At 39.8% G+C, this 24329-nt stretch overlaps 1 protein-coding gene across 3 annotated transcripts in view; it reads left to right on the top strand.

Annotated features, from left to right (window-relative positions):
• The first annotated feature begins 5262 nt into the window (after window positions 1–5262).
• The window catches only part of bsdc1 (BSD domain containing 1), a 227788-nt gene continuing 208721 nt past the window's right edge, over window positions 5263–24329 (top strand). For 2 of the 3 annotated variants that reach the window (XR_015709255.1, XR_015709256.1), the window contains exons 1-11: window positions 5263–5324; window positions 5836–5890; window positions 6708–6824; window positions 6901–7068; window positions 7191–7245; window positions 9286–9401; window positions 9471–9539; window positions 10533–10617; window positions 10768–11142; window positions 11214–11317; window positions 11459–12176. Coding sequence is in view for 1 of the 3 variants with exons in the window: in XM_087779286.1 (XP_087635412.1) it covers window positions 5314–5324; window positions 5836–5890; window positions 6708–6824; window positions 6901–7068; window positions 7191–7245; window positions 9286–9401; window positions 9471–9539; window positions 10533–10617; window positions 10768–11142; window positions 11214–11317; window positions 11459–11488 (1185 nt within the window). In the remaining 2 variants the exon portion in view is untranslated. Of the gene's footprint in view, window positions 5325–5835; window positions 5891–6707; window positions 6825–6900; window positions 7069–7190; window positions 7246–9285; window positions 9402–9470; window positions 9540–10532; window positions 10618–10767; window positions 11143–11213; window positions 11318–11458; window positions 12417–24329 lie in introns of those variants that run through there. The other variant, XM_087779286.1, reaches the window with a different exon arrangement.

Genomic DNA, 24329 nt, shown 5'->3' with positions numbered 1-24329 from the left:
ACCTTAGATGGTTTCCTGTTGTATTGGCCGCTAAGCTAATGTTAGCCTGGCAGACTATTCATCATTCTGCTTTTAAAATCAGTTTTAAAAAGCACATTTACTTTATTTAAACTGTATATAACTGACTATTTAACAGGGAAATAAGAGTATTGTGGTATCACTCTACTATATTTTACCGGAGAATACGATTTGCTAAGATTAGCTTAGCATCTCTGTGGTTCACCGCTGACTCCGCCTCCTACCTGAAGATACACCATTTCCTTGAACCACCTATTTTTCAAAATAAATAATGTATAAAAAAAGATATTTAAGAATATTGTCTTCAAAATAAATCGTTTTAAATATGAAACAATGCTTTTTGCTATTGTTAGAAGAAATATTCATCCACTGTTATTTATATTTATAAATTATGTTTGTTATTTATATTTATAAATATCAGTGGTTAAATATCTATTTTTTAATTTTATATTATATTTATACTTATAGATAACAGTGCAAATAATCCACAACATATGTATATACCGACATTTTTTCGAATTTATTTTTTTATAGCAGAATATAATAATATATATTGCATTGTGTTGTAAAAGCATAAATATAATTGAACAGAAAATAATAATAACAAAAAAATAGCATGTTAAAAACACATTTGGCACAAAATATGTAACATAAATTATATATAATAAATAATAATAATAATAGTTTTTAAACAATAGTCAAAATATATTAAAAAAATGATGATTAAAAGAATACCAAATAAAATATAAAATAAAATATTTAAAAAAACAAAAATAAATGGTGATTTTATCTGTGAATAAATTGTGTTTTAAAGTGAGATATCCCTACTTAAATAATCTTCTTATTGTTCCCGTTACTTTGAATGGTCTCTTTACATGATTCTCAAGCATAAATTAATATTGTTTTCTGTACTAATCAAGTAAGAATTACACCGAGCTGGGATGTAAACATGTTGAGTCCATTGTACAGTGGATAAAAGTCGAGAGAGCAAACACTCTCCTGCTCTTTACCCGACAATGACGGGACTTCACTTAGCAACAAATCAAGCATGTAAAATACATGCTTATCCTCCCACGGCTGACAGCGGAGTCATCAGGAGATGTAACTCACTCTGACCCGCCTCCCTCCTCCTCCCGAGAAACCCTGAATGGCTCCAGACAATAGCCATGTGTGAGACACAAAAACAGCCGAGTCCCAGCTCTCGTGCCTGGGACACAGACCCCCCTCCATTCAATCTACATTTCATCATGGTAACAAGCGCTGTCGGGGCCAAAAAGGCTGGACACCCCGGCCCGGGCACAAAGGCGGTTAGCTCTAATATATGAGCCCATTGACACTGTAAAGAGCCGCCGTCGGGGTGAGGGTTCTGGGGTGGGGGGTATGGGGTGTCAGCTGTGGGACGTCTCAGCGGGGGGAGGCAGCTGCCGGGGCCAAAGACAAGCGGCGTAGCTTCTGTCGTGGGGAGCGGCCCCGGCGGTGTCACCTGGTCCCCGGTCCCCCGACACAGACGTCCTCCCACACCACACCAACAACACCCCCCCCCCCCTTGTCACCCGGGCACAGGTGGGAATGGGAAGGAGAACACATTGTGGAGATTAGCGGGATCTGCCTCCCTTCGCTGGAGGTGGATCATTAGAGAATCTGACTTGTGCAAAGCTGGTGTTTCCCTGATGAGGACCAGATGGTGATGACCCACGGCGAGGCGGGCCCCGGGCCTGGATGGTGTTTTGGGGGGGTGTGATGGCTGCATTGTGTCATGGATATGCTTCTTAAATCATACAATATGGACACGGCCCTCCGTGCGCTATCATTGCCGCTGTTGTCATCGCGGAGCTCTTTAGCGTATGCTAACAAGCGGGGCCGCGACTTCTGCGCTCGCCGCTTTTACCGCCGCCGAAAACTAGAGCGGCTGTTATCACTAAATGACAGCTTTTTATGTCACTACTTATTGATTCACTCAGTCCAGAGTTTAGATTCGTTTCAAGCTAATGGTGCAAACATTTAGCATCTAAACTGTCGATATCGCAAATATGAGATTCTAAAATTAAGTAACGTATTTTCCGGACTATAAGTCGCAGTTTTTTTGTTGTTTTTTTCATAGTTTGTCCGGGGGTGCGACTTATACTCTGGAGCGACTTATGTGTGAAATTATTACCACATTATTACCGGTATATCATTTCACACTAAACCGCAAGAGGGCGCTCTAGGCCTGTGTTGATCATTTCGACGTAGAAGAGGAAGCGCCGCATCTTCTACCTCCGGAGTTAGCGGAGTTGTTTAAAAGTGACACCGAGGATGAAGATTTCATTGGATTTGAGTTATTTGGAGTTACACGGATGGTTTGGTAAACTTGTTAGCATGTTATTTATGCTATAGTTCTCTGAATAACTCTTCATATGTTATGTTAACATACCAGGTTCTCAGTTGTGTCATGTAACGTAACGTACAATTATTCAGCCTGTTGTTGCCTCTATTTTTATTTTAAATTGTCTTTCAAGATCACATGTCTGTTCTTGGTGTTCGATTTTATCAAATAAATTTCCCCCAAAAATGCGACTTATACTCCAGTGCGGCTTATATATGTTTTTTCCTTCTTTATTATGCATTTTATGGCTGGAGTGACTTGTACTCCGGAGCGACTTATAGTCCGGAAAATACGGTACCTAAATTGAAATTTTCTCTTTGTTGTCGAAACCATTATGTCTTCAATTGTATTCTTCTCTGCAAATATTATGTGAATTGCAACTTTTGTTACTTTGCTAATGACACCAACCGTGAGCATTATCGCCAGTATAATAGTGATGAAATTAAATTTGTTAATTTGCTTTTGATGCTAAATGTTAGCATTTATGCTAGTATGAGGTACTCAAAAGATTAACTAAAATAAAATGTTGAAAGTTGCATTTCTCTTTAGTCTTATTATGACGGATTATGTCAAAACTATTACGGTAACAATTGTATTCTTCTCCAGAACTATTACTTGAATCGCAACTCAAGTTACTTTGCTAATGATCCTAACCATTAGCCTTTATTGCCAATAAGAGATGCTAAAAGGAAGAACCAAAATATAACATTCAAAGTTGCATTAGTCTTTGGTCTTACTACAACCTTTTGCTTTTATGTCAAAACCATTACTGCAACATTTGTATTCTTCTCTTAGACTAAGACAACTATTACGTGAAATGGAAACTTTATTACTTTGCTAATGATGCTAACCATTAGCCTTTATTGCCAAAATAAGATGCTATAAGGAAGAACCAAAATAAAACACTGAAATTGCATTTCTCTTTGGTCTTATTATGACTATTTATGTCAGAACCATTGCTAAAGCAATTGTATTCTTATAATGAAACGACTACGTGAATTGAAACTTTTGTTACTTTGTTAATTATACCAACCATTAGCATGTATTGCCAACATAAGGTACTAAAATACAACATTGGAAGTTTCATTTCTCTTTAACCACCTTTTTATTTTTTCAAACCGTATCCATTACAGCAACAATTTTATTTCTCTACAAAACTATTATTTCAAATGCAACTTAAGTTACTTTGCTAATGATGCTAACCATTAGCATTTCAATTATCCCTAGACCCTAGACAAGCAAAAAAAACAACAAAAACAAACAGGAGAATTGTGTGTTGTGACTTATTTTTTCTATTAAACTAATTAAAAGAAAAACATTAATCAATGCAAATATCTTATGTGCTAACATTAAACTTTACTACTTTTATATTAACATAAATGTTTCAGAAACTGAGATTTGCAACGTTTGTGTTTTATTTTTGTTCAAGAAGTATTTTTATTAAATTGCGAACAATGTCACGAGGAGTGATGGTCGAGGCGAGACAATTTGTCATTTTCTATACAGGACAGATGGACAAATCCCCTCAATTCCGATCCAGGAGAGACATTTTGTCCGACTTGGCGTTCACGACGTGATCTGACAAAGTTAATTGAGGAGCTGAAAGAGCCAATTAAGAGGCGGGAGAAGCTGTGAGGGACATATTGCGGCACATATGCACACATGAAGTGGACGTCTGGATATAAAAGGAGGCAAGATGAGGGGAGGCGGGGTTCAATTAAGAAGCAACACACTTCTTTTTTTTTTAAGTGCTTCTTTTTCTATTTTGTGCTTGGTTAAGCCTGCGGGGCCAGAATGTAGATGAGCTAAAGTCCCAGCTGCCGGGGGTCGACGCACACATGCTGTAGGGGCCGTCATACATGTCTAGAGATGCGCGAGGGGGAGACACGTATGTGAGACTCATGATGGAAATGCTAAACACCAATTAGGAGGATAATTATTGCTAAAGGAAACGGCAGCTTGTTTGTATTCATGCACAGAATAATAGACGCACGTCGCACTTTCACACAACGTTAAACCATGTGGAATAAACCAACCTCATTTAAATGCATTTATGTGTGTTTTAAATGATAACATATTGCAGCGATTGATACGTCAAACTATTGAATCCACATTTAAAATGTTGATTTCATGTTTTTATATTGCCTTTTTTGTGCGTTATCTTATTTCATTCTTTTATTCTGTAATGCCACTACAATATTTTGGCAATAAAAGTTACTGAATCCTATTCTGATAATAGTAATGCTGGGCAAAAAGATTTTTAAGAGTAACAATTAATCTATTTTAAACCACAAAATCAAGTTCTGCCATGACATTTGTGTTTTTAAATACATTTATCTTTTTCAAATAAACATCTTTTTATTTCTGAGTACTTGATAAGGATTCTTAAAAATAAATAAAACAAACAGTACTATACTATAGATGGCACTAGTTGGGGATTAATGCAATTTAAAATGAATTATCTTGAATCATGTAGAAGGAATGGAATCCAAAAATGTGCACAAAAATGGATTGGATTGGTTGGATGATTAAAAAAGAGACCAATAATGAAAAAACTACTCATAACGTGACGTATAACAATTGTAGGTTTTCGGAAAAACGTATTAAATGCGAAAGGATGAGCTGAAAATGTAAACCTATCGACATTTAACGAGGAATAGTTTGTTATGTGACAATAAACAAAGGATCTCGTTTGTGTTTACAAAGTATTTTTGGTCGTCTACGGCCACCATAGCTGCTCTTGTTTTCACTAAGGAGAAAAGTAATTAGCATTTAAAAAATACATTTATTTATATTATTTAAAGTATTTCCACCGTGAAATCCTAATTATAATTTAAAAAAAAACTATTTTTAAAGCTGAGTTTTGATTTAGTAACAGCCACGCAGCATGGCGAGAGTTCAGCAGCTACTGATGATGTCATCGTCTGAAGATGGCTGAAGGGTAAGAGTGAAGTCGCAAATTTATTTTTACGCTTTTCTTACTTATTGACATCGATGCACATGGTTTCGATGAAATAATCCCGCTGACTGTAGCTCAACGTGTGCAGCTGGTTTGAAATGGGTCAGTTACAGACGGTACAGACGCCAGAATCATTCCAGGAAGTGCGTTTGTTTACCAAAACATAGCTTGCTGGCTAACGTTAGCATAGCTCGGCTAGCTGCGATTTGAAGGCGATTAATCCGAATTAACATCTTTCGAATCGTTTATATTGGCCCGTGTTTTTCTTATTAAATCTAATCTCCACCCTTGTTCTACGAAAGCAGACCGTTTTTTTGTTATTGACACCATTTTAAAGCTGTGTTGATGCGATGCTTCTGAGTGAAAGTTAGCTCGACAAGTCAACAAATCTTAACGTCGCTGGATGACACACTTGTGACGTGGATCCTCTTTATGTATATTTTGTCACGCTTAGTCTGTCTTTTATCTGTGACAATATTGCGTGTGTTTACAGAGAAACCTGGTGGGGGGGCTGGCTTCAGCAGAGTATTCAAGTCGTCAAAGACAAGGTAAATACGGTTTACATCACGAACAGACGATCCTCTATATATTTATTTTTAAATATAATGCCACTAAAGTCACAACACAACAGCTGTTCACTGAGGATCTGGAAATGAAATATAGATGTTGTTTGTTATCTCTAAGAAGGACTTAAGTTGGCCTGAAGTGCTATCTAAAAAAAGTGTATATTTAAACATCATGTTCCTCTCTATGAAGTTTAAATGACTAAATATTGACTCATATTTTGGCCCTTGTACTTGAACTGCATCTGATAAAAGTATTATTAACAAGAGACACAAAACAAATATTGGAAAGGAACAAAACATTATTTTAAGACAAGTGCAATTGCAGAAAACGTTCTGATTTTTCACCTTGCTATTATAACTCGTACATGTTGCGTTATATCCAGTGTTGTAAGCACAACATAGTATTTTTTTTTTAGCAATACAGAGTAAAAGAATGACATAAGATGACATACAACATAAGCAATAGAAAACCAGAACCAATTCGCAAGCAGCAACCATTAAAATCCCTAAAGGGCAATGAAAGCTGTCATTGTTCTGTGAGAAAAGTGTCTCTGAACCTTTGGTTCCTTGGTATTTAGTAATTCAAACATTATTAAATGAAAATAAAATTACGTTTTCTGTTCATATTATCTTTGAGTTGGATGTAGTTTCCCATTATTGTGTGTTCAAATGGCTAGTTTTCATCCGTGAAATGCTTCAGGCTGACTAAGCAGGAGTAATCTGACTCTTCTAGTTTTAACAAACTTGTTCTGCGTCTTTCTTGTTGGTTGTCCTAGTAATTCAAACATTCTTTTTGCAGTCATCCGAAGCGTTGGAGTTCATCAAGCGAGATCTGACCGAGTTCTCAACCGTGGTGCAGCATGACACGGCGTGCTCCCTCGCGGCCACGGCCACCGCCGTCAAAAACAAGCTCGCCGTGAGTTCATCTTCTTTATCATAAACCAACAACCAAAGCATCCCGTCAATGATTGTCTTTTTCTTGTGTGATGAAGGTGGAGGGCTCATCAGAGACGACGGAGAAGGTGAAGAAAAGCATCTCCAGTTTCTTGGGAGTGATCTCTGACACGCTCGCTCCACCGCCGGACAAAACCATCGACTGCGACGTCATCACATTGGTGGCGACTCCGACCGGAACGACAGAAGTGTACGACAGTCTAAAGGTAGATGTTTCAGCGCACAACACTACAACAGCTGATGGATCAGATATTTGAGTGAAAACACGTGTTGTCGTGTGAACTTTGATCGGCTGATTAAAGCGATCATGTGTTTTTTTTTTGCCCAGGCTCGTCTCTACAGTCTGCAGGCTGACCCCGCCACATACTGCAACGAGCCCGATGGTAAGAATAGACGCTTTCAAGTTGTTCTCAGGATTGAAGCCCGCTAGTAGAATTGCTACGAAGAGCAGTCAAATGTCTACAGGGTTTTTTTGAGGATTTCTTTTTAGATGTGAACACTGTAGCGTCTTTGTGTTTCCATGGGAAGTGGCATTAGAGCAAATGGGTGGAAAAAAGGAAATAATCTAAAACTACAAGAAAACAGTGAAATTATGGTACAGGCCAAGGTTTGGATTATTGCTTAATAGATTCAAACTGAATGCATCAAACCTAGTTTTGGGTCCAGTAACACCAACAGCAACACCCGTGTCGGGGAGTTTATCGATTTTAAAAAAGTCAGGTGACCGATACTGGGACCGGATGCGCCAAACTGTGTTTAAGAAGAAGAGCATCTGTCAACGGGATGCGTCCGCTAAAAGGATCGCGGATCATTTACATTTTCAAAAAAAATTATAGATCTGCCTCCAACTAAACGTGGCACCAGTTTGGTCTTGATTCGGAAAATAAGGCATTTGCTGTAACTTCCTTGTTTTTTCGTCCGTTACTCTTAAAGTTTCCACTTCATCTATTTTAATTCAAATTGATTTTTGAATGAATGTTAGTTTACTATTCATATTGTTTTCTGTAGGTAAAATGTCAATTTCTTTCGATAGAATAAATCCACCCGCTCAATGCTGAGGCATCTTTTCCATGTGAGTTTTTTTTTCAGAGAATTATAGAGAATTTTTATCAAAAAAGAGAAGCCGACCTAATTTTAAAACTCTGAATTTAAAAAAAAAATCCCACACGTATTGTCGTTCATAAAACTTTTATTTTTAACTCAACATTTTTTATTGACTGTATGAAAAATATCTTATATATCTTACATTTAAAATAATAAATGACACAATATAAAATACAATGGCTTGTGTATAAACTAGTATAAAGTGTCTGTTGAGCCTCTCAACTAGGTTGCCTGTAGTGATGTTTAAGGTCCAGCAGGTGTCAGTATTCAGTGACACAGTATAGACACAGTATCAATACAGTGTTGCTATGTGTTGAAACGCTTCATGACGCCTCATCGATCCAACACTAATCAAAACGATGAATGAACACATGTGGAATTGTGTACTTATACTTGTACTAAAAAGTGTGAAATAACTGACTTTTATTATAGTTTCTTTAAAGTATCCACCTTTTTCTCTGACTACTGCTTTGCAGATTTTTTGTCATTCTTTTGTTGACCTTCAAAATATAATCACCTGAAATGTTTTTTTTACTTCATGGGTGTTTCTTTTCTGGGTTACTTAGTGGAATTTTGGAAGACCATGAGTTGTGCAGAAATCAGGTTGAATCAACTCTATTGGACAACCTTATAATTCATTGTATTGAAAGAACAAATCAGCTCAGTAAAGAGAAAAGATTGTCCATCATTACTTTAAGAAATTAAGATCAGTCAGTCCCAAAAATTGCACAAACGTTTGAATGAGCCCAGAATTTGTGTCAAAACTTTTGGCCTGTACTGTAAGGAACGTGTTTTTGTAGAAAACTACACATTCTTAAGTTGTACATTTTATCTGCAAAGTTGAGACGGGAAACTAATTTGTTGTGGTGCAACATTACTGTCCATGCCTAATTTATGTGTCAAATAAAAGCGAAATTCCTAATTCTAAAGAAAGATATTTGCCCTTGTACTTGCGCTGGTCCTCCTCAGGGGGGCGCTAGGACCCGTCTTCATGTTCAAAGTTGTTGATCAGTGCGAGACACAGTCACTCACGTTTTAGCTCGAACACAGTGACTGGAAACGTCAAGGAATCGTGTTTAAACCCAGGTCTGCTAAAAACGAATGATCCCTTGTCATTACCTCGGTTATTTATTGTTATTTGTGTTTTCAAAATAAACTGTTTTATTACTTATTTGCTGATTATAATCAAAAAGTAACAAGGCAACATAAGACCTGGAAATATATTGTAAACAAAAAAACATTTACACAACATTCTTCTCAATTATTAGTCTTTTAATTTCCAAAATTGTATTTAATATCATCTTAATTCTTTGTTCAAGGCCCCCCAGAGTTGTTCGACAACTGGCTCTGCAGCTTCAGCTTGGAGGACAAGAAAGGCGAGATCTCCGAGCTGTTGGTCGGCAGTCCCTCCATACGAGCTCTTTACACCAAGATGGTTCGTCGTCGACAACGATTCCCAACGACTCCGTCCATCGGAGACTAACGCCTTGTTTACCTTCGCCAGGTTCCGGCTGCAGTTTCCCACTCGGAGTTCTGGCAGCGATATTTCTACAAAGTCTTCCAGTTGGACCAGGTGAGAATGATTATTGTCATTTGTATATTGATCCGAGTAGAAACAGATTGTTATTTTTTTATATTTTACCGTGTCAACATTAAGACTCTGCAATATATATTTATTGAGGTTTGTTTTGATTGTTTAAGCGCTTTGAGACCCTGGTCTGGAAAAGCTCATAATTTACTTACTTACTTACTTGGATCTTAGAACTTAGAGGTATTCATGGTCAGGCTCCTCCTTACATCACTGATCTGATCCAGCCTTACACCCCAGCTCGGGCTCTGAGGTCTGTGGATCAGAATCTACTGATGGTTCCTGAACACGGTTCAGGACCAGAGGAGAGAAATCCTTCCAGACTGTTGCTCCTAAGCTTTGGAACGATCTTCTTCTCTCTTTGCACTTGATGGATCTACTGACTCCTTTAAGAAACATCTTAAGACGTTTTTATGTGTTCAGGCTTTTTCTTGATTTTCTGGAACTCCTGTTATCAGTTTTATCTTGACCTTTAAAGTATATACTTTATTGAATATTGTAAGTAAGTAAGTAATATTTATTTATATAGCGCTTTTCCAGACCAGGGTCACAAAGCGCTTAAACAAACAAAACAATACTCAAAAAAGTATATACACTTTAAAGATCAAGATAATACTGAGAACAACACAGGAGTTCCAGAAAATCAAGGAAAAGCCAGCGCTTTGTGACCCTGGTCTGGAAAAGTGCTATACAAATAAAAATTACTTACTTACTTACTTACTTATAATAATGCGCTGCAGTTAGCGCCCCCTGCTGGCTAGTTAAAGACAAATTAAACAAAAAAAATGCAATAAATTAACAGGTTTTTTTTATTGATTCTTATGTTAAGAAGTGATTTAAACAACTGCAAATATTTTAATAATTTGGGTTCCAAACCACGAGTCCAGTCGTAGCTCAGGAGTTGATGAGCGACTGAATCACTCGCCGACGCCGCGCTTGTAACATCGATGTCGCTATTATCCGGAAATTGCTTTTCAGGACGAGGCGCGGCGAGTGGCGCTGAAGCAGAGAGCAGAACAGACTTCTCATTCCGAGGCGCTCGGCTGGGAGGAGGAAGAGGAGGGTGAGATAATGGACTTTGTAAATTACCTCTTTTTTTTTTTTTAAGTTTGTTTTTTTACTCCTTTTTGATGATCCGATAACGACGCATCTGAATGTACTTAAGAGTGATAATGACTTCCTGACGTGTCTGTCCTCTTCCCGCCGCCGCCAGACGACTTCCTCGGCGGCGTTTCATCGTCTCAGCACAGCTTCAGCACTTCCTTCCACCTGCCCGGCGCCTCCACGTCGCCCGCCGACACGCCGCTGACGCCCCCGGGCGAAGAGCGCGACCCCCCGACCCTGTCGGCCAGCAGCGACACGGTCAGCCTGCCCACGCAGGTGGAGGTGCGACCCGAGCCCGCCGTGACCCAGCTGGAAGAGCAGATGACGGCGGTGAGCGTGGACGAGGAGCAGAAACCGGAACGGATGGCGAAGAAGACGGCGGAGGAGGAGAAGACCCCGAAAGAGGAGGGACCCCAAGACCTGAGGGTGTTCGAGTTGAACTCCGACAGTGGGAAGTCGACGCCTTCCAACAACGGCAAGAAGGGTAAAGAAGTGGAAAAAATGACTCTTAAATTCGAACAAATGTATCTTAAAATTCAAATGTTTCTCTTGAAGGATCCAGTACCGACGTGAGCGAAGACTGGGAGAAAGACTTTGAACTGGACATGACTGAGGAGGAAGTGCAGATGGCGCTGTCTAAAATCGAGGCTTCCGGAGAGGTGAGTGGGTTCAGAAAACATTTCATCCCTTTTTTGTTTTTTTTTGAGATGATCCATTTAAGGGTCTCTTCCCACTTCATCGAATCTTTTGAGGCATGAATCCCGAAAAATATGAGTCAAAAGATGTTTTGTTTTGACCAGTTGGATGAAGACTGGGAGAACTGGGAGTGAGCGCCACCCTCGACACGAACTCTGGCCCACCCTGGAAGCTCGTTCTCGGCAGACGAACCATGCTTAACGTGATTTATTTCTTTGTCCACACTGTCACATGTCATGATTGTCAGTCGGGGGGGGGGGGGGGATCCTCACCCGCTCGGTTCGGACCGGTTTTTTCATGCCAAACCAGTCGGAAAGCGCGACCCGGACCGAGGCAAAACACACACACTTTGGTCCGCTCCTTCACTTAGTCGGCGGCTAGCAAGGGTTGGTCGGGGACGCGACGTCCGGAGACCCTTGGGGGGAAAAAAACCCCGTGGATCTGGTTCTGAAGTACGACTTAGGTTTGGATGAGGTTCTTCATATTTTAAATTATCTACATCATTTATGTCCGGACAAGCGAGGGGTAAAAAAAAAAGGCCAGAAAAATAGCCTTAAACCTACCGTGCTGCTTGTCACATGACGGAAGTGAATCTCTCCTCAAAAAAATTACCTTTTTTTTTGTTTACCTTTTTAGTGCGACTCTTAACCAACTTACTAGTTATTGTAAGTGTTTCTTTAACTCAAGTCGCGTTATCAGCCATACACGATGGTTCCGCTCCCAGATTCTGCCCCGGGAAATAAATAGAAAGCTTCGCAGCAGCAAGTGAGTAGCGCAGATGTAAAAATTTCTACACGAAAAAAAGCCTATATATTGTATTTTGTGCTTCAGATCGCATGACATTATGCAAGAACTGGTGCAGATGGTTTTTTCTGTCTCTTATTTTCTGCTCCTCGTGTACAGACGACGTGATGCATGTCTCACCCTCAGCGGTACATTTCCTTCATGGAGCACTTTCTCTTTTTCTTTTCCTCTCAAAGCCGTCGCATTCTTTCCTAAAGTCGAGTCGTCCGCTCTATTTTTTTTTTTTCAAACTATCATTAAAGGATTCATGGCTAAAGACTCGTCTCTGTGGTGGTTTTATGTGATTCAACACCAGCTGGTGTATCTACTGCTTTTGTTCAGCACTGTGTTAATATTCAAATATTATAACTTGAGTTCAAGTTAATTTCAATTAATTTTGTTGATGTTGGATCAAGTGCTGCAACGTTATACATTTTTGATTTGTTTGGAAAATATTTCTTTTATCTGTAAGAGAGTTTAAAGAAAGATAATCTACATGATATTTTTTTTCTTTTTGTATTATCAATAAAACACTGTTAATTTTACATTTCTTTTGTAACTATCTTTAATTTGTGATTATTTTTTAAATAACATTTTTGCCATTCATATTTTAAAATGTTATTTATACTTTATTATAACACATGTATACAATAGATTATTTTCAAATTATATCACACTGATATATTTATTATTAATGTGTTGTATACATTAATACATATTATTGATTTAGATTCATTAATTTGCTCTTAATTATGTATATTTTAACTATTATTACTTGTATTTTTTTCTACTTATTAGGGGTCGTCATACTGTCTTTTTGTATACAATGCATAAAAGGCAAATAAACATACGAATACAATAATATATACAAAAGTAAAACTGAAATAAATTATAACATTATGATAAAACTACATAGAGAAGAACAAACAATTGAGCACGAATAAGACAATACACTCACAAAAAACGTTGATTTTCTAGAAACATTAAACTGAAGTTTGTTAATATCTTAATAAAACTTTCTAGCACTAACAATTACTTATAAAATCGAATTTTATATTTGAATACCACCTCTGTAGAAAACTACAATTTCTTGATTTTAAAGAAAATCCCTGTGACAAATTAAGTAGTTTTTGTAAAATATAAATTTGAAAAATTTCGACTTCACAGTACCGAGGCGCGACGGCAGATGGCGCTGTCGCCCCAGCTCCTCGCTCACACCCCAAAACGGCCACTCCTTTTCTCAGCTGCAGCATCCATCCCACAGACTGGGGGGGAGATTAGCCACATGTTCTCTCGCATGCCATTGTTCATCATCAGTTGTCTGAATAATTCAGCGAGTCTTCTTTTAGCTCCGTCTTGCGTTCAGTTATTCTGGGAGACGCAGGCATGTTTGTGTAGTTAAAGCTCAGGCATTATTCCGGGCAGATGTGGGTCACTCTCCGAAGAACACCTGTGAGATCGGGGTTTTTTTTGGGGGGGGGAGGCTGGTGTTGTTGGGTGTGCAACATGGACGCCGGCTTTAAAGATGGCTGCTCTTCTTTGGGCTCATTTGTCAAGGAGGATGTGGTGGCGTGTTGACGTCTCTTAGGATTGGAGATAATGTTCAGTGGGAGAAAATTACATTTCCATATTGTTATTAATGAAGCCCGGTGTCATAGTTGAGATCCTTTGAGATTCTTGTTTTTGCAAACATGCCTCTGATTGGACCCCCCCCCCAATACCGCAGGACCCCCCATTTACATTCTTTCCCCACTCGGAGTCCTGAGTCAGCAGAAAAAGGCTGTAAAAGGAATTTCCTGTTGAAGCCCGGGCCGAGCGTGTGGGCTTTACATTACCGGCATGTAGACAGACGAAGATGATGATGGTGGTGATGATGATGATGGGGGAGGATGCCAATCAGGCTGCGAGGCGATATACGTCTCCCCCGAGGGTCTCTGCCGCTCCACCGTCCATGACCATTTCCTTTTCTCTGCTCGCCCAAACCTGACGGCTCTGTTGAGCCCAGTGAGTCAGGATGAGGTCATTGTCTTGGAGGGGGGTGGGTATGGGGGGGGGGGGTCTTTTTATTCACGGCACCCTAAAGGGAGAAACCCTGTAACCCCCTCTGCCTTTCAAAAAAGCACAAAAGACTCTTTTGGAGGGAGGGGGCGGACTCCTATGGAATGTGTTTCCAGGGTTTCTATAACAATCGGCCTCAGAATTCACACCAGCGTTGTCCGTGCGAGGGTTCGGTTCGTCCCAGAAATTAATTTAATCTTTAAAAGGGTTCGACGAAATCCCAGACCGAAAACCCCTTTTGTCCCGGCTTTAACGACTAGTCCTGCATGAATGGAGGAGTCTTTGATCCGAAACATGTTTGTTTGTTGTGTAGCACAATGACCAGTCATCAGTCTTGAAACTTCCCGTAAGGAACCGTTAGTCATCATTGGGAGGCCCGGAATTTTCACATTTTCGGACCCGAGAGACCCTTTGGATTCTTCCGAGACCCTCCAATCTGCCTTAGCGAAGAAGCCCAGAATCTCTTCAGCAAATAAATCCCCTTAATTTACCCTCAGTAATGCATAATACATCAATCCTTCTCCGGTATGCATTAGGCCAACCTCAGGTGGTTTGGAAAACCTCAACATTGAGGCGTCACAATTTGGGTCCTAGAATTTTGGAGGAAAAATGGCTTCACATTGAGTCTGGTCTTGGTGAATAAGTTCTCCAAATATGCCTTCAAGGTATACTATAAGGTATAAGTCAAATTAAGGTTTTTAGGGCAGTGGTTGCTACCTGGCCCTTGCAGTAACTACACATTACTGTCTTCGTATGACTATAGTGGACTTCGGCTCACCTTGGTATTCAGTCATCTGAGCAACTCTCCGGGGATTGTGAGCTCTTCAGTTGAGGCATGAACTAGTTCCGTCGCCCGTCCTGTGTACAGCGGAACAATCAACGCAGGGTTGGGTTGCACATCTCGTATTACCTTTTCCCGGTCGTCTGCAGAGATCCTGAGGGAGAACCAAACTAAAAACCAACCTCGGCGTTGCTGCCAAAGAGAAATGACTTGTTTGTTTGAAGACTGTCAAGTTTGACCCCTTAACGGAAAGTGTTCCGACTTACTCACCTGTCCATCACGGTGCAAGTATACTAAGATGATTACTGACACCTTTGTGAAACCAGTGCTGTGTCTCAAATCGCATACTCCTCTTAGTATACTAGAAGTTAGTATGCATCAGGATAGTATACATACTAACTAGTACGCAAATTCTCCACAGATAGTATGTCTCAAATCAAACACTGCTGCTACACACTAACAAGAAATCACATGACAGCTTCTTCTTCTACTTCTATTTAATGATGTTTCAATCAGCTGTTTGAACACTATCGCCACCTGCTGGCAGCACGTTTTGCAAGTTTGGAAAAAGAAATGAAGAAAAAATATGAGAAAAGAAATATTCGCGAGATATTTACGCTGGTATCAGCACCGAAGACGTGTCATCCTCATACTGTTGGCTGAAAATGCACCTGTAAGTATATGCATATATATATATATATATATAATGACGTAACTCCCGTTTACAACGTCACTAAGATGGCAGCCATTTAGGCTAGATAGTGTCCATTGAACCATACTCGGTTTTTCTGGGCGTTTTAGTACGCTAATTTAGTGTGCATGGCGCACTAAATTTCGCATACTAAGAATTGAGACGCACATACGCACTAAAAGTCTTCAATGGACGTCGGTATGCTTCAAGGATGTGACAGGAAACCAGAGGAACCCCTATCAAGCACGACCACTGAACCTGATGGAAAGCGTACAGGAGTAAATCAAATCTTTTACCGACTAACCAAGTCGGTTACCTACTTCCCATATCACTGTCTTTACACTCGTGTGTTGTTTGCAGCTTCAGGGGGGGGCGTACTTACTAATATTTTAAATGTTGTTTTGAGAGCAGTTTTAATGATGTAGTTTGCTCAAAGGACGGTTAAAAAAAAATGGTTCCCCTCACCCTTGCGATGTTGTGTTCTTGAACTGCTGTGAATCGGGTTCAGAAAAAAGAATTGCTGCTGAGAAAAGAAAAAGCTTGTAAAGAACTCTTGAGATGCCTCCATGTTTTTCCATCACAACCCTGCTCCCTTTCCCAATGCTGAGTGGTGGGAACTGTCCACTTTGTTTGGACGAAGCAGTGTCTGGGAGGAATGCGGGGTTTAGTTGGGGAGGGGGTTCGGGGGGGAAAAAAAAAAAGTATGATAACTCCCACTCCATTCAGATTTATGGTCAAGACAGAGGGGCTCCTCTGGATGCATGTCAAGGGACTAGCAAGAATCCGCCCCTCCGCTCGGAGCCTGCCAAAGCAAATGTTTGGTTGCACAACCTCTCGCTGTTCTTTACATCGTCCCTTTCTTTTCTTCCATCAGATGGGAAAGTGAACAGAGGTGTGATTTCGGTCCGAACTAGAAGAGCAGATCCGTGTCCTGAATGCCTGAGTTTAACCGGGAGCTGCTGTTGTACTTGACTGCTTCTTAAATGGGTTTCAAATTCCCTGGGTTACCGTGCCATCAATTTTGACCTGTTTTGCTCCACCTGCCGATTCACATTTGAAGTCGAGGATGTATCATTTGTCCGTGACCATCAGCTGACTCCCGATGAGTCATTAGGGTCTTTTTGACCAACGTAACGCGCCGCCAAGCAAAACCATTTTCAAGCGGCGAGAGTAACACGGATCACACAAGTGGACCCAAAAGCAACAACTCCGCAGGCAGAGGAAAATCTAATAAGTCTGCGGATGGAAGGATCAAAAATCCAGGCAAGGAAATGGCAAAAAAAAAAGAAAAAAGAAAGATCGAGTGAAAGGGAAAAGAAATCCAGATGGGGTCAGAACCAGGGTAGAAATCAACTCCAGAAAATGATATGTATGAAGGGATATTTCTTTGAAGCTTTGGTCAAAGATTATCTTCACGATAAAGACGATGGTGTTGCTGGTGCTGGTCGGTATCATCCTTTAACTTCAGCTCCCATTACACCTTCAACACACTCAACATTGTTGTATTCGTCCAACCCTTCCTGGAGATCCTCCAACGAGACAACGATAAAGTCTGTTTTCCACTTTGTTCACGAAACTCTTCCAAGAATCCAACTGGCTGAACAATGAGGCCCTAACACTATGACAAGCTGAAGGTGTCGAGGGAGTTGGACACGATTTGTCTTTGACCCCTTGGGTTCCTGGAACCCTTTGGGATGAAGTGGACTTGCTTATAGCTTACGCTTCTTTTCATGACCAGGGCGAAATCCCATCTTCTGAGCAAGTCCAATGATGGTTCTACAAGGGAGAACATGTGGTCTTTAAGGGTTTGGGTAGATTTTTGGCCAGCTGCACCAGTGTCAGCCCTTAAGGAAACCGGTTTGCGGTTGGCTTTCTCTACAATAAGGGCGATTGTGAGCTATAATTTCATTAATGCAGTGCCCTCCAGGCCTTGTGGACTTAAGTCCCATTAGAGATCCCAAGCACCATTATATCCAAGGGGTCCCACAGCCTTACTAAAGTGAGCACTAGTGATCATTTAAGGCACAGGTGTCAAACTGGTCCAGAAAAGGGCCGAGACAGTGCAGGTTTTAGATCCAACCAGTCAAGCACATATAGTTGAACCAATCAAGCGTCTGGATACAGTAATCAATTGATTGTCTCTCAGGTGTTGCTTGTTTAAGCCGACACCTGATTGGTTAACTCATGTGTGCTTGACTGGTTGGAACAAAAACCTGCACCATCTCTGCCCTTTTCTGGACCAGTTTGACACCCAAGGGTATCTTCAAGCAATGAGATTTTCTTTTGCGGGTTGTTGTAGATTATTTCGAGTGGGGGCCTCCATTGTTTTAGAAAAACCTAGTCGACTTCTGTGCAACATGGACGAAATGACCACGCGTCGAGGGCCCAGAATGCACCAGGGTTCCAACTTCCTACTAGTGTTTGATTGGAGTTCCCTGTAGTAGGAGCTCGGCTATATGATTATGACCACTTGCCCGACAAGGACCATAAAGTGGTCCAAGTACAGCAAACAGGTTGTTTTAAGAGGCTTGCTTGACCTCCGCTTATTCTACCTCGGTTTCATTTGCTGCTTTCACCTCCGATTTTTATAGCTCCTCCGCGCCGAAGTGCTCGGGATTATCAAGTCAAGTAAACATCTTCCCCAGACGTTCATGTTTCTAAGCGTCCGCAACTTTCCAGCTGCTCGTTCTGTCCGTCCGTCTCCAGCAAGTCGGGATAATCAACAGGCTCTGAATGATTTAGTGGAGATGAGTCATATACCGGAGCATCGGAAAAAAAAAAAAATCGATAAAATTCCCATCTGTTCCTGAGCACACACACAAACGACACAAGAGATTTTGATCTCTTTTTATAGACATTCATTCGTTCATCTTAAGACTTGTCTCTCTCTCGCGCCCCCTGTTGAGTTTTTCTTTTTTTAAATCCTTTTTGGGAGAGTGAAAAGTTGCGCTCGTGTTATATAAACGTGGCTGGCAGCGCCGCGAGGAGAAGCTCTGCAGCGATGTCCCCAGAGACCAGCCAGAGGGGTCTGTTGAGGACGACTTGAATCCAGTACAGTCTCTGCGATAGACTGCCACCAAGATTCCTGGCAGAGAGTCCAGAATGTTTTCTTCTTCTTCTTTTTCTTCACGTCGTTCTCCTTTCAGCTCTTCAGGCTCCGACTGGAATATTAATCATATCTGGAAAGAATGAACATGATCATGGTCACAGTTTTACTTTTCACCTGGGCTCCAAGTAATGTTTAATTATTAAGTGTAGTTTCTTTTAATTATTTATGTACTTCTTAACCAAATTTTTCTGAAATGTTGCAAAAAAATACTTACAAATTGTATTTTTGTTCACATTTTACAAGTATTTAAATAATTTAAATTATTGAAAATATTTTGCTTAAATATAGTTCTTTAATTCAAAATTGTGTATCGTTATATCAGTTTATTATTTTTAGTAAATTTTAGGAAGAAGAAAGAAAAATTCTACGACTTTATTTATAAAATTTTAATGACGAAAAGAGATATTATTCAATTCAATAAATCCAAAAATATATTCATGGGATTTTTCTCTTCATTAGGAATTAAAGGTAATAAGAAAAATAATAAATCAATACTTCCTAATTGCGATATAATTTAACTTTGTGGTTTTCTTTGGAAATACATTAAATCTATTAAAGGTAATACATTTAGAATATTTTTCAGCATAAAAAAAAAAAGTTTACAAATGGGAATTTATGTTTAGTCAAATAATACCTAACATTTTTAAAAATTGAGTTGTTATTTTTTGGATTCTATACATTTTAATGTAACGACTGTTTTTATTATACAATTTTTATACTTTAAAAAATATATACTTTATGCTTATATTAATTGTTAAAACCATCAACCAATTACTTAAGAAATGTCAAGGCAATTTAATTAAACATCAGATCTAAATTAAATATAACATATGTAAAAAAATAAAAGCCACCATCAACTCTCGTAGCGCTCAATCCTCGCTCACCGAGAAAAGTCCCGACATGTATGTTACAGCTTTACACAAATTCCGACATGAATCAAACTTCCTCCCCGGACTCGACTGCGGTCGCTCGCATGAGGAAAGTATTTGTGGTTTTCGAGTGAAATTCCCTGTTTGCTACTGAACCAGCAGCGTTTCACTTCCTGTCGAAACTCAAAAGTCAAAAGAAAAACGCTGTAATTTCAAGTTGGTTGGGATTGTGCTGACTCGGGTAATTTATGTCGCAAGGCGAGAGATTTTTTCATTTGTCACTTTCATCTCGTTCTTCCCATAAAAGTCGGAAAGGTCGAGTCTTAAGTAGTAAATAACAAAAAGTGCAGCACAGAGCCTGAGAAGACGATTGAGGAAAGTGTTTATGGAGGTACTAGGGTGAGGTTTATGTCCATGATATACTCGACTTGACCACATCTGTTAGCATAGCGTTAATGCTAACAGTGAAAATGCAACTGAAATAAGACGCCAAAACATTTTAATCAAGTATAAACCTGAGAAGTGAATATAACTTCTATTAAAAATGTTATTACAAATATAGTTACATGTTAGAAATAAAGAAGAAACGACTACCAACATGTTTTACTGCACACAATGCTAGCTTAGTGGCAAAAGAAACTTAAATAAGCAAAGATTAATGGAATAAATATTGTCTAATATTTTAAATGGAAGATGGGAGAGCTAGATTCCTCAGATGCTAATATAGCTAGCATGCTAAATTAAAATAAGTACAGATTTTCACTTTATAATTTAGCATAGGTACTATCCTCAGATGCTAATATAGCTAAAATGCTACATTTACAGAAGTAAAGTTTTAAACTATATAATTAAAAACATCAGAATACCTCAGATGCTAATATAGCTAACATGCCAAATTAAAATAAATACAGTTTTTCACTTGATAATCTATCAGAGCTAGATTCACCAGATGCTAATATAGCTAACATGCTAAAGTAACAGAAGTAAAGTTTTTCACTTAATAATCTAGCACAGCTAAATTCCTCAGATGCTAATATAGCTAACATGCTAAATCAACAGAAGTAACGTTTTTTCACTTGATAATCTAGCAGAGCTAAATTCTTCAGATACTAATATAGCTAACATGCTAAATTAACAAAAGTAAAGTTTTTCACTTGATAATCTATCAGAGCTAGATGCACCAGATGCTAATATAGCTAACATGCTTAAGTATCAGAAGAAAAAATGTTCACTTAATTATCTAGCACAGCTAAATTCCTCAGATGCTAATATAGCTAACATGCTAAATTAACAGAAGTAAAGATTTTCACTTGATAATCTAGCAGAGCTAGATTGACCAGATGCTAATATAGCTAACATGCTCAAGTAACATAAGTAAAGTTTTTCACTTGATAGTGTAGCAGAGTTAAATTCTTCAGATGCTAATATAGCTAACATGCTAAAGTAACATAAGTAAAGTTTTTCACTTGATAGTGTAGCAGAGTTAAATCACTCAGAAGCTAATATAGCCAACATGCTAAATTAACAGAAGTAAAGTTTTTCAATTGATAATCTGGCAATGCTTAATTCTTCAGATGCTAATATAGCTAACATGCTAAAGTAACAGAAGTAAAGTTTTTCACTTGATAATCCAGAACAGCTAAATTACTCAGATTCTAATATAGCTAACATGCTAAAGTAACAGAAGTAAAGTTTTTCATTTGATAATCCAGCACAGCTAAATTACTCAGATGCTAATATAGCTAACATGCTAAAGTAACAGAAGTAACGTTTTTCACTTGATAATCCAGCAAAGATAAATTACTCAGATGCTTATATAGCTAACATGCTAAAGTAAGAGAAGTAAAGTTTTTCACTTGATAATCCAGCAAAGATAAATTACTCAGATGCTAATATAGCTAACATGCTAAATTAACAGAAGTAAAGTTTTTCACTTTATAATCCAGCAGAGCTAAATCACTCAGAAGCTAATACTGTATAGCTAACATGCTAAATTAACAGAAGTAAAGTTTTTCAATTGATAATCTAGCAGAGCTAAATTCTTCAGATGCTAATATAGCTAACATGCTAAAATAACAGAAGTAAAGTTTTTCACCTATAATCTAGCAGAGCTAAATTCTTCAGATGCTAATATAGCTAACATGCTAAAATAACAGAAGTAAAGTTTTTCACCTATAATCCAACGACACTAAAGTGGATAATCGGAAGATGTTGTGCCGATGAGACGTTTCTTGTTATGACACACGATTTGCCAGCTGACCCTGTTTCGCGCTCAAAGCGGGTCACCGGTCGACCCGGCGAGTCTTTCCCTCGGACACGCCAGACGAGCGCGGCCAGAATAATGTCATCTTGTGTAAGAGGCGAAGAGAGTCATTATATCAGATTTTGGGTTTATCGTAATCCCGGCTTGCGATTGTGTCCAACGGCTGAAGTCATTTTTACGTCGGAAACACAACAGGGTGACGGGACTTTCTCGTTTGCTTTGCTGGGCCAAACCTGCTGATTCCGACCCCACGAGACCTCGACTGATCCGGTCCAGGCCAATCCAGGGATCCGATTGACAGTAACGGTGCCATCTGCCCCGCCACAAGATTACAGCGCGCCCCGGGGCCAAGATAGTCCCCGGCCCAGCAGATTAAATATGAAATATAGGACAGGAATAGAAGTGGAACCAGATTTACTCCTCTGGTCTCTGAACGGTTGTGTTTTTTGTTTTTGTTTTGTGCTGATTGTTCAATAAAAAAACGAGAGAAAGTGAGAAAAGGAAAAAGGGAGCAATCGAATCCAGAAATAAAGCCGGAGCGAGCACTTAAAATGGTAACTATGGAAACAGTCTTTTCTTTTTACCTCTGAGCAATTCATTTCCACAAAGAGGCCACCTAAGACGCTTCGACGATCTGCAGGGGGCGGGGGGGCGGGGGGCACTCAGACTGAAATATCCACTTTTAATGGAATGAAACTAAAAATAAAAATGCATGTATCATGATCTCAAGAAGAAGAGATGAAGTATATTTTTGCTGTTTTAATGCAACTCTGGAAAATACACTTTATTAGTCATTTGCAAGTTCTAAACCCATCTGGCGCAGTGGTTAGCCTGGTCACAGCAAGATGGTTGCTGGTTAGATTCCAGGCTGAGACAACCTTTCTGTGTGGAGTTTGTATGTTCTCCCCGTGTTGCGTGGGTTTACTCCGGGCACTCCGGTTTCCTCCCACGGTCCAAAAAACACTTCCCAAAGTTGATTGAGAACTTTGGGAAATTGTAAGAAGGTATGAGTGTGTGTGTGAATGGTTGTCTGTCGTTGTGTGCCCTGCGACAGACTGGCGTCCTGTCCAGGGTGTCCCCCCTGCCTCTCACCCTATGATACTGGGATAGGCTCCAGTCTCCCCACGACCCCAACCCCAGGATAAAGCAGTAGACGATGAATGAATGAACGAATAAACACGTCTTTGGTTCGCATTAGCCTGTAATGGTAGGAAAGACCAAAAAGACATTTTATACTTTATCGTCCAATACATCGTCATCGGGCTGAACTTTATAAAAAAAAATCACAATTCTTTTATCTCATCCAGGATAGTTTCTGGAGGAGGTCTCGGAGCAGGCGTAGGATACACTATCGAGTGTAAAAAAGTTACCATCATGGTCGTTGGCGTGCCGTCATGCTAGGAATGACTAATGGCCGTAAAGGAATCCGATAAAGGACCACGATATGCCCGTTAGGGTAACCTTGGACTTGCCTTAAGTGGGGTAAACATAAACCAAAACCCCTGAGTTATCTATCATAGTCTCAGGTTCTACGAATTGGTGCTCGGCGGTGCCTTGGGGTAAACCAATAGCGAAGCTGTAAGAGGGCGGAGCACCAATATGAAGTAGAACCAACATGATTTTGTCCCAATTCTGCCCCTTAAAACAAGGGACCAGGCGGATTTCTCGTGGCCAAAAGTTCTTAAAAAAAAACGAAAGATTCAAATCGGGTACGACCGTTACGAAAAGATGCAAAGTGGCCTGAGGAATTGCGAGGTGTCAGGGGGTCTTGTAATGGTCGTGTGAAGTTATTTGAGGGGAAAATGTATGGGTCACGGATGTCCGGTCAAAGGTTGACAAGCCAGTGAACGGCGTCATTATGCATCGACTATAGTCGCACGATCTTCCATCTATAGAGAGAATTTGAGGAGAAAAAAAAAATGTTCAAGTTGAATGGAATTCCGGGACGGTTGTGTTCTGTATGAATGAGGCCTTGTCGGACTCTTATAGGGGGGTGGGGGGTCATAGGGATGGGAGGTGATGGTCCTTTTCTCTTTTGTTGAAACAATCCAGATCCAGACGAGTGAACCTCTCTCAGCGTCGCTCGGTCAAATTCATCTCTGGTATCCGCCTCTAGGACTGTTGCAAAGATCTTGTCCCATTTACCTACCGCCCCCCCGCCCCCTCACCCACCCCACTCCACCTTCGCCTCATTAGCCCCAGATTCTGAGCTGTTTTCACTGAGTGCCCATTTGTGGATTACTCACCGAGAAATCATGTGGCACAATTGAATTACAAGCAGTTAAGGAGGCTTCACTTACTGCCGAGGCATCTAGAAAATGCTCCCTTTGAGCTGCAAAAGGATCCACAAAGACAGCCTTCTCCCTCTCGCCCCGGGGGCGCTTCTTCTGCTAACGCCGGCCTTTTCTTTTTTTTTTCATC

This window comes from Callionymus lyra, chromosome 18, assembly GCF_982586985.1.
Source record: "Callionymus lyra chromosome 18, fCalLyr1.hap1.1, whole genome shotgun sequence".
NCBI lineage: Eukaryota > Metazoa > Chordata > Actinopteri > Syngnathiformes > Callionymidae > Callionymus > Callionymus lyra.
The sequence above is the reverse complement of the archived record's forward strand: the minus strand, read 5'-3'. Positions and strand labels throughout refer to the sequence as shown.